The sequence below is a fragment of the Poecilia latipinna genome, unplaced genomic scaffold, assembly GCF_001443285.1.
Source record: "Poecilia latipinna isolate Pla-1442-1.1 unplaced genomic scaffold, P_latipinna-1.0 Scaffold2838, whole genome shotgun sequence".
Classification (NCBI taxonomy): Eukaryota; Metazoa; Chordata; class Actinopteri; order Cyprinodontiformes; family Poeciliidae; genus Poecilia; species Poecilia latipinna.
Genome location: NW_015115454.1, coordinates 54,753 through 65,961, shown reverse-complemented (window position 1 = coordinate 65,961; position 11,209 = coordinate 54,753). Strand labels below are relative to the sequence as shown.

The following is an 11,209-nucleotide window of genomic DNA, read 5'->3' as shown; positions in this document are numbered from 1 at the left end:
TTTACACAATCATTTTGCCATTTTGTTTACCAGCGCAGTTGGATTACGTCAGATTATTGGTGCACTACACCTTTAAATAGTGAGTCCTATTTAATGGTTTTATTTCAAAAAGAACTATCAATAATTTTAAGGCTGCAACTGAATGTATTTATAGATTTATATAAATTTTGTGATTTTTTTTTTGTGCCGTTGTTGTCATAATAAATAACAGAAACATTGTGAATATATTTTAATCCCATTTTATTCATCTGAAATGTGGATCTCATCATGTTTACATGTTAAGAAATAATCATGCTTTTTTTCCGTGTTCAGTGTGATTTTCTCTTGACCCTGTTCTTTGTATGGGATTTGATGCACGCTCTGTGTTTTAAAGTGATCTGGCCAAATCTGTTCTCATGTGTTATTTTCTCTGGTGTGAATACCTGTTAGTAGGAATGAACAGTGTTGTGTCATGAAGTTGTCTTTTACTCATCTACTTTGTGTGATGTTCAGAACATTTCAACCCAAATGCGATCTTCCTCTTCATCTTCTTTGTTCTTTGAACAGCACTTCAAAACTGACAGGATTCAAAATACACAATCTTTTTTGCTAAAAAAAAGAAAAGAAAAGAAAAAAAAAACCTTCTTGGAATGTGAATTGTAACTTTTTTCCCCTGAGTGAGCTGATGGTGGCCCCGCTGCCCTCACTAACCGTAAACTTCCTTGCTTCTCATCCAGGTCAATGTGGTCAGTAAAGCGTGACCTGCTGCCCCCACCCTCTGGCTGTCCTCATCTTTCTCCCTCTCTAGAGTCACTTGACTGGTGCAAACAGCCTGACTCCACAACTGAAAATGACTCTGCTTTTCCCTCTCTTTTTTTCGTCATCGCTTTATCCCTCTTGTTTACCGCTCTGTTCCACACCCTCCGTCTTAGTCTGCTGCTTCCCGAGCCATCTCTTGAAAAGTTAGTCCATCTGGTTGCTCTTATTTCCTTCAGGAAATTCTCTGCCGGAGTGGATTATTTTTCTCGTGTATGAACTTGAAATAAATAAGAACATGTGGAAAAAAAAGTATTGCCTGTCGCCAATGGTACCATTTACGCTAACCTTAGCATTGTTGTTAATTTTTGCTTATATGCTATTACAGTATATGAATCATATTATTGTTGGTCAAACATGCTAGTGAAAGCCCTTATGCTAACTGCGTTTTAGCTAAAATTAGCACCTTAGCTCATTTTTATATAAAACTCAAACTTATACTGAATCCGATAATTCAATGTTAGTCAGCTTCTTATTGATTGCTACTGAGCTTTATAGCTAACCTTAACATTTCAGCCAATTTTAGCAAATCAACTATTTCAACTATATCATGGATACAGGAACATGACATTTAGAAAATGGAAAACGGTGTTGATGCAGCTGATCCTCCAATCTGGATTTTTAAATTCTGTGCAACCTGGAGGTATTGGGAAGTTAACTTACTTTAAAATAAGCAACCAGCTTGTTTTACAGCATAGGTAGCTAAAAAATGTCATTATTATAAATTTTAGGTTTTCCTGACTTTTATGACCCGCCTTGTAAAACTGGTGTTTTTCAAGCTCTGCAGAGCCTTTCCTCGTTCACCTCTAATCATTTCCTATATTTTCGCTGAAATGTTTGTGCAGCGTAGCACTTTGCCCCACCCCCAACTCCTTCTCTCCTCACTAGTGCGCCTGTTGTCACCTAAGCTCTGGACGCTGAACTCACTTTCTATATTTAGCATGTTCATATAGTTCCGTTAGGGAGCTCATGCAGTGGCTTTACCCTGATTTGCAGAGCGCGATTCTGCAGAGGTCATGCCGCCGTTAACACAGAGAAGTCGAACCGCTCCGTGCGGGAGCGAAGGGGTTAACACCAGTCACTCAGCATGCGGGAGCCGTGGCAGGCGGGCAGGCAGGCAGCGCAGAGGCTGACCTCTGACCCCGCAGGAAAGGAATGTGGAAGCTCTTTCATCCAGGACAGAAACCAAAGACACCCAGGCGGTTGGAAAGTGGCGGTTCAATTCTGCTTTCAACATTTTTGATTAGGGAAAGTAAGCAGAGGCGCTCCTCCTTGTGAATGTGCTGTTCTGTGTTTGTTGTAGAAGCGTCTGCCATTTTGGTTTTCCATCTAGCAGCAATGTTTTTGTTACTATGTGACACTACGTTGAATCTTTTGCTGGTTTGTCGCGGGTGCTCCTCATGCTGCTGGAAGCTAGAAGGCCTGTGTGACCTGTAGGCGCATACGTTTGTCACAGAGTTTGCCCTTAAAAACCAGATAAAATAACTTACTAACGGAAAAACTAAGTTATAAGGGATTATTAGTCACCGAGTCCTTTTTTTTCTATTAAATATGTGTTTATATGTGGCTGCTTTATCAATGAGTCTGAATTTATGGTGAATCAAGTATTTATTTTTACCTCCTATATGGGCAGTCACAAGAGTACCTATGACTACTAAACTGATTTATTCCAAAATATATTTGAAAATAAATCTGATTTTTATTTTTATCAGCTGCTTGAAAATTATTGCAGCTGTATGGTTAACTTGAATACAAAAAAAGTTTGTTTTTGTAAATGTTTCTTTTCGACACATTTTTATCTCTGTATGTTTATTCTGATAATGTTGATTAAAGGAATAAGCTCTAAAACCAGCAGCCTGTCCTCCACAACGTTACCTTTGACTGCAGTAAATAAATTCTACATTATTGCATCCTGTGCTTGCTGTCGCTTTAAACATCTGGGCCATTGTTACCTGTGCCAGGTGTCTTTAGCTACTGCAGGGAGCCTTCATATCTTATTTCATGCAAAGTGTGTATTCTTTACGAGTGGAAATAAGCACATTTCAAACGGATTTTTATATAAGTAATAAATTCACTCATTAATGTCGCAATGTTGACACATTATGTGGCCCTTATTTAGAAGTCAAGTTATAGACTGACAGACTAAACTCTATATTTCACATCAGTGTTTCTGTTTGTAGCATGGGCCATGGTGTCGTTGGATAACTCAGAATCAATTTGCTTATTTGCAGATTTGCCCCCCTGGTTCGTACCTTCATGTTGCCATTTTGTCCCCCTCTGCCTCGATGTACTTTAGCAATTCCTTTTCATAATGTTTTTCTTTGTATGCAAATGTTTTTTTTTTTATGAATTATTGGAATACTCTGTTATAGAAATGCTGAAAACTCGCACATAATTTCAGTTATTATCAGAAAAGTTTGAATTACACATTGCTTTCCATTTATCTGGGCTGATTTCCTCATTAAATTTGGAAAATTATTTCCCCAGATCAAACCAGAAAGACTGAATGATCTCATACTGATGGATATGACTGTTCTGGAGTCGTAACACCAGATTTCTTTGCAATAGACTATAATTAGAATATGAAAAATGACTTCTAAGCCACTAAGGTTAATGTCCAAATTCATGTAAACTTGAAATCGTTGGACACAAAATGACCAGAACCGCAAAGGACAAAATGCTACTGAACGAAGTGCCTGCATGATTCACTCTCATTAAGGTGCTGCTTTAAGAAAAAAAAAAAAAATTATAAAGAACTATCTTTAGTGTGATCTAAAAATAGTTCACACTAAGGTGCATTATAGTAAAATTATGCAAATGACAAAAACCCAACAACACAATATATTTCTTTTTAAAACTGTCTCTCGGGATAGGGTGGACTTTGAAGGACACACCAGACCCGTCCTTCAAACGCGGGAAAAAGACGGCGCATTTGTGGGTTGCGTTTGGAGGAGCCTTTGAACTTCAACAGCCTTTGTTGCATCGCTGTGACGTAATCGGCCCTCAAATGAGACACTGGAAAAATGCATCCCCTCAATTTGGACATGCTCCCTTACTTTTTAATTCACACAATTAAAGACAGTATAAAATACATTTCTGAACATAAAAAAGTTCATTTACTGACTTTTTCAGTATTAACGGCTTAGTTGTTTATTTTTTTTTGTCATGATCGACTGTCATTCCTGGCTCTGGTTTTGCTGTTGGCTAGTAAACTGAAATCTCACAATTCACTTATTTTTAATTTTGCATTTTTTTTTGTTTATTTAGCTATTAAAGCTGCAGTATGTAGCTTTTATTAAAAAATATGTTTTTGAATATTTGTTAAAACTGTCACCATGTTGTGACAGTGTAGCATGAGACAGATAATCTGAGAATAGATCAGTTTCTCCACCTGCTCCCTGAGCTTCTGAAGGAAAGCCCCGCTCCTGACCAAAAACAACCAATCGGTATTTTTTGCCCACACAATGCAGCACTCCCTGTAGGCAGAATGCACTGTATGTAATGTGTGAAGAGAGAGAGGGCGACACGACATGGTACAGGTCAGGAATGTGTGATGTGGGTAGCCCCCTCTACAATAGAGCAGGGCTCCCTGAAGGCCTTCAATGGGACGGGTGTCATCCCTATGCAGCCTCCCTGCTGGGTGATGACCACCACTCTGCACTGCTGCTGCCACGTCCTCTCAACCGCTCCTGTAAACACGCATACATACGTTACATGGACACAGCGATGCGCGTGTGTAAGACATTCAGCACAGATGAAAGGAAATGTGGTTTGTAAAGGAAAGTGACACACACAGCGATCAAGCATTTGCGTTTGGGACATAAGCTGTGGTTGGACAATTTAAGAAGTATTTTATATTCCAGAATATTTGCTGTCTTCCAGAACCCAACGACCTTTCACACAGGGGAGAAAATGTAACATTTTTAATTTTACTTGTTCATCTTGCATGTACCGTACATGTTTACGTGACAGATGCTCAAAGAGCGGCTGACATTGGGGATCAGCGTTGTGTCCTCTCCATGTGGAACGGCTCAAGCAGGTTAGTGAAGGGGAAAGAAAGGGAGATCATTTGCTCATTCAGCAACTAATATGACTTATTGTGTCTTAAAAACTGTTCTTGTTGTCAAAAATTCAGTGAGTTAAGGATGTTACACACGCCTAAACACCTTGCCTGGAAGTGGTTTTGTGTTTCTGTTTTCCCAAGAATTACAGCAGCCTTATCCTGTTTCATAACAAGTACATACATGTAAACACACATAATGCTTTCGGCTCAGTTCTGTCATCTGCAGACACACATGATGAGGGATGGGACTCAGTGTTTGCACTTGATCTTAACAAATGTTTCCTCTGAAGACCGAGAACGATTTCTTTAACTTGCTTTCATGTCTGTCAGATTTGCAGTGCAGCTCCCTCTAGTGGCCATAAAGGCAACCTGTTGCAAAAATTTAACTTGCAGATGATTTTCTTTGGGCAGGCCGGGCACAGGCTATGGGATTCTGGTCGTATGGTGTCTTCAAGCAAAGATAGTTTAATTTCACTACATTCCCACATTCCCAATTGATCGGATTTCTGTGTTAAGGCTGTGCATGAACCTCATTTAGGCAAGATTAAATCTGTAGTGATTCTGATTTAGGCCTGTAGATTTTGTCTTTACTTTTATTTGAATAAAAAATCTGTAAGCCCCACAAAAATGTCAGTAAATCATGCAAGCATTCCAGGATGCATCAGCTTGTGAATCTTAAAGGCAACTTCATTTGTTTCAGCCTTTTTCCCAGTTATTATATTTCTGCAATAGTAGTATCAATATGTGAGGTTTTTTTTTTTTTTTTGTGTGTGTGTGTGTGGTGGGGGGGGGTGTAGAATGTATAAAAAAAAACATTTGTGCTGCAGGGATTCTTGGAAACAACACACATTTTTATCTATAGCTGTCAATCATTTGATCTGTGTAGCCTGCTGTTTTTTTCTATATAAGCAGAAACAAGTTGCAGCTTGTTTACATAAGAGAAAAATGTCAGTTGTCTCGTAAGATGATCCGGTACTGACAGTATATCTCTGAGGCGGAGGAGAAACGGGGTTTTATGAATATTTCTTAAAACTTATGTACACTCTGCAACAGCAATAAAACTTTTCTGGTTCACTCATATGAACCCCAAGGTTCCATCTTGGGGACTCGCAAGCTCAAATTCTGACAAATAACAAGATAAGTTATCACAACTATGCAGATTATACACAGATCTATATTGCAATGTCACCAGGTGCTCAAGCATTGACCAGATGCATAGAACATATCAATGTATGGAAACTTCCATAACTGGAACCATCTAGAGCCAGCTCTCAGGTATTACAGATAGAAACTAGTGATCAGACCTGAAATCTGGATATAGTGATGGACTCTGATCTGAACCTTCAGAACCACATAAAGACATTTACAAAGTTGGCCTTCTGTCACCTGGAGAATATATCCAAGATTAGAGGACTAATGTCTCATAAAGCTCTAGAGAAACTCAACGACACGTTTATCGTTAGTCACATTGATTACTGCAACAGTGTCTTCACAGGTCTGCCTAAAAAAATCAGACGCTGCTGCTCACATCACCAAACCACATTACCCCACTTCTAAGGCCTTTCACTGGTTCCTTGTGGCTCAGAGAATAGACTTTAAAATACTTTTGTTAGTTTAGAAATCTCTCACTGGCTTAGCACCAAAATACATTACGGATATGCTGTTTTTGTATCAACCTTTCAAACATCTCAGGTCCATACATGGAGAAGCAGCATGCTCTGCTAATCTGGAATAATCTTCCAGAAAACTGCAAAACTTCCTTTAGATGAAGTCTTAAAAACCCATTTGTTTAGAGTTGTTCATAACAACTGGTACATCATAAAGAGGAGCCTTTCTTCTAACTTTTCATTACTATCCTTTATTTAGCCACTGCAATGTAAGGTTTTATGTTTTCATCTTGTGAAGCACTGAATCATCATGTTGCTGAATGTATTATGCAAGTACACACACATTTGAACATTTAGACATTGTTCAAATGTGTGTGTGTGTGATGAGATGTGTTTTATTGCAGTTTGTGTTGCTGGGACAAATATTATCCACTTATCTTTGTTTTTCTTCCTCTTCTGACAGGACAGTAAAGATGCAGAGCAGTATTTCCCACTCACCGCCAGCCATAGCTGTTGGCACTGGGTGAGGGGTAGAGAAGCCAAACAAGAGGAGGAGCAACCAAGGTGGAGATATAAGGTGGGAAATTCACAGACAGAAGGATTCTAACCAGCCGGTACAGTTTGGTTTCATTTCATAGACTATAAATTTGACCTCAAATCGTTTTGACTTTTAGATCTTTTTTGTCTCACAACCGACTTTGTTTGACCGCAATGTTCCAGCTAGAAACCAGACGCAACCTTTGAACCGCCGATCACCTTTCGCTTCTCCGCAACACCTTCCAACGTTGAGCCTGCGAGGCAGGGGAACTGCTCGTGACGTTCATGGCAGCGGCACTCTAGGGCTGCCATGGCAGCTGCTGCCGCCGATGCCTCACACTGTATTACCGCACTGACGCCGGAGGAAGAGGGACGACGCACTGCCGCCAAGCTGTTTGGGAGCGCCGCCCCGCTGCCACAGACGGAGAGAGAGCGAGATCGGGGGAAAGAGAGGGAAGAGGAAGGAGAGAAAGTAGGGAGAGCGAGTGGGAACGAGTGTCTGGTGTGCGGGGCCCTGTTTGTCACACAGGAGAAGCTCCGGCTCCACACTTCGAGTCACACCGGAGAGAAGCCTTTCCACTGCTCACAGCCACACTGTCCCAAGGCCTTCAGCTCCAAGTACAAACTCTTCAGGTATCAGTCACATTTCCTCCATCTGCAATTTGATATAATTTGATTACAGACCACACGGAGGCTTAATTTAAACTTTCATGTTTACATGTGGTCGTTTGAACTACTGCATGGGAAGGAGTATTCAGGCCAATCAAACATTGTCACAGTTTGTCCCGTTAGAGCCCCAAACGTCAACGTGTTTTATTGGGAGTGATATGAAATAGTTTTCAAAAATGTTTCAAATTAAAAATGGTTGCGTGCCTTTTTACTCTGACAACCCGAAATAAAAGACAGTAAAAGTCACCTAATTCAGTGTAATCATATGATTCTGAGATGACATGGTGTCTAATGATAAGACGAAGCCATTAAGCTAAATGTTCTCAAAGTTATCAGTGAAAATTTAAATGAAGATATAAATAAATCATCACTCTCAACCATTTCTTGGTGAAACTCCAAAACTGTTCCAAAAAAAGTCATTTTGACTTGAGTTTTTAAGTTCTGTAAGAAGCAGTTTTCTTTATCTGGAGAATGCATGATGGTGAGACACGAGATCTATGTTTTCTACACCTCCTTTGCATTGTGTAATTATTTGCAGGCATATGGCCACACACTCTCCGCAGAAGACCCATCAGTGTTCGTTCTGTGAAAAAATGTTCCACCGCAAAGACCACCTGAAGAACCACCTGCAGACCCATGACCCCAACAAAGAGGCCTTCAAGTGTGAGGAGTGTGGGAAGCACTACAACACCAAGCTGGGATACAAGCGCCATGTGGCCATGCACTCTGCTACTGCGGGGGATTTAACCTGCAAAGTGTGCATGCAGAGTTACGAAAGCACACCTGTTCTCCTGGAGCATCTCAAGAGCCACTCGGGGAAGTCTTCCAGTGGTGCCAAGGAGAAAAAACACCCCTGCGACCACTGTGACCGACGTTTCTACACACGGAAAGATGTGAGACGGCACATGGTGGTCCACACAGGGCGAAAAGACTTTCTGTGCCAGTACTGTGCCCAGCGCTTTGGCAGGAAAGACCATCTGACACGGCATGTGAAGAAGAGCCACTCACAGGAGCTGCTGAAGATTAAGACGGAGCCTCCGGATATGCTAGGCCTGTTGACGACAGGATCTCCACCGTGCTCAGTAAAGGAGGAACTCAGCCCCATGATGTGCGGCATGGGGCCCAACAAAGACCCCATGATGGGAAAGTCATTCCCCAGCGGGGCACCCTTTCCCATGAGCATGTATAACCCTCACCATCTCCAGGCCATGTCTAATTCTGGTGTGGGTCCTCCACATCCTTCCCTAATGCCCAATTCCTTGTCTGCAGCTATGGGCATGGGCTGTCATATGGAATCCACCGCATCTATTCATCCACACTCCCATCACCACCACCACCACCACCACCATCACCATCATCACCATTCCCCTCCAACACCCCCGCACCACCAGCCTGCGGCTCCCCAGCAGCAGCACCAGCCCCAGCCAGCACCCAAATACCAGCTGGGATCTACCTCATACCTGCTGGACAAGCCCTTGAAAGTAGAGATGGAGAGTTTTCTCATGGATCTGCAGAGTGGTCTACCAGGCCCAGTTCCCTCTGCAGAGCCCCATGCTGCTGCTTCACCCCCTAAGGACGGATTGGAGCCCACTTCAGGCTTGGCCGATGACCTTTGTGGGGATCCCCTCCTGTCCAAGAGCCCTGCAGTGATTGCTGAGTCTCTGTGTGCTGCTAACATGGATTTTTCCCACCTGCTGGGTTTCCTGCCCCTAAACCTTCCTCCCTACAGTGCCCCCATGAGCACAGGAGGACTGGTTATGGGGTACACCTCATCTGTGACCTCCTCCACTTCTTCCTCTTCATCTCTGCACTCCGCCGAGCCCCATGCCGCCGCAGTTGCCGCGGCAGCAGCCGCCGTCGCCACGGCACCTCTTACCTCTTTGCAACCGCAACCTCAGGAGCAGCAGAGCTCCAGCGGGGGTCTAGGCCTTGGACCCCTGCACCCCCTTCCACCAGTGTTCAGCTCCAGCCTTAGTAACACCACGTTGCCTCGCTTTCACCAGGCCTTTCAGTGACAGAGGCAGCCTCTTCCCTGCCAGGTGGCCTCCTCCACACCAGCACCAGCTCAGCTTGGATATTTCAGGTCGCTATGAACAAGGCCTGATGGAAAAGTTGGAGAATTAAGTTTCAATATAAATACGTAAATGAACACTTAGAAGCCTTAAATGAAAGTGCGCACAAAAGCTTTTGATTGAGCCTTAAAAGGAAGTTGAAACCCCTTTGAGCAAAAAGGAAAGTATAAGAAAAGAAGTTGAAGCAGCTTTTATTTGGGCTTTTTTTCCCCCTTATCCTATAGATATAACAATGTATTAACCCATGTTTTTTTTTTGTTTTTCATTTACGTCCCCTTTTATCTTCCCCCTTTTTAGTAGAATAGAGGGCAGGATCAGTAGGCCTAAAGGCGTGGTACTGCATACTTAAAGTAATAATATAAAAAAAAAAAACAACAAAAAAAAAAACAACAAAAAACAAAGATCATTTTTAGTGGAGATTATCTGTCTTGTTGTGACCCAGAAAAATATAGTTTGAAGTGGAAATGTTGTTTTTACTTTATTGTCCTCCCCCTCCCCCCAAAGTAAGAACATGGTAGGATGTTTCATATGTTGAGTTCTGAACCACCCATGCTAATACCCTGAATCATCGTGATTAATTTGGAGAGGAGAGAACTCAGTGGGGGAAAGAGATGAACGGTAGTTTCTTCCATGAGGTGACTTAGCCAGACCCGCAAAACAAGCCCAACCTCCCAAAAAAAGTGCTCTTCTAATAATACAAAAGTGACACGAGAATTAGTCTGATTTAGGAGCAAAACACGAAAGAAATGCGTAAAAAAAAAAAAAAAAGAGCTTTACCACAACTTATTTTGATGTCGTTTCTCAAGAAAAGCACTTTTTTGTTGAACAAAAGGCACTTCGCTTCTCGTCTCCTCCCTCGTACTTTCGGACGAAAGCCTCTTTGTGCCAGCTCGGAAAAAAAATACGAAGAGCTCTGTGAAACTCCACTTATTCAGAAGTTGACACGTGCGGTTTACAAAACTCCGTAAACCTTAAACCAGGAGAGCAGATTTTTTTTCATGCACTCTATTTCTAAGGTCTGTGCAGACCCTGCAAGAATCGAGAAGCAGAACAATGTTAGTTCTTACCAAATCAGTTTTATAGTTTGTGAAAAACTCAGTTGCATAAATTTCCAAGCTGGAGTGACAGTTTTTCTGCATTAACAGCACCATCTTCACGTCTCTGACGAATCACACAATGGGTGTGTCCAAATTCAGGGGCTGCATCCGTCAAAGGCCGCACTTAAAGACCGATTACATCTGAAAGATGTGACGAAGACTGTCCAAACTCAAAGTCTCCAGATTTGAAGGACGGGCCTAGCGAATCCTTCGCAGCCCACCAAATCCCAAGATTCATTGCGTGTCGAACGGGAAATCTTTTGTTCTAACAATGGTGGATGAAACGGGAAATGAGAGTGGGAGAGGAATACAGTTCCATAGAAAACTGGTGGCAGAAAAATTGAAAGAATAAAGCGGTCGTATTGTTAA

General features: G+C 42.0%; 1 protein-coding gene across 3 annotated transcripts; it reads left to right on the top strand.

Annotated features, from left to right (window-relative positions):
• The first annotated feature begins 6,929 nt into the window (after window positions 1-6,929).
• On the top strand, window positions 6,930-11,209 carry plagl2 (pleiomorphic adenoma gene-like 2). 3 transcript variants are annotated; one of them, XM_015021717.1, is made up of 3 exons: window positions 6,930-7,042; window positions 7,190-7,635; window positions 8,210-11,209. In XM_015021717.1, exons 2-3 carry the CDS (start codon window positions 7,313-7,315, stop codon window positions 9,684-9,686), a joined length of 1,800 nt encoding a protein of 599 aa, XP_014877203.1. In that variant the 5' UTR covers window positions 6,930-7,042; window positions 7,190-7,312; the 3' UTR covers window positions 9,687-11,209. The 3 variants fall into 3 exon arrangements, with proteins under 3 accessions (XP_014877203.1, XP_014877202.1, XP_014877201.1); XM_015021716.1 differs by having other exon boundaries at window positions 7,186-7,635; XM_015021715.1 differs by having other exon boundaries at window positions 6,930-7,079; window positions 7,186-7,635.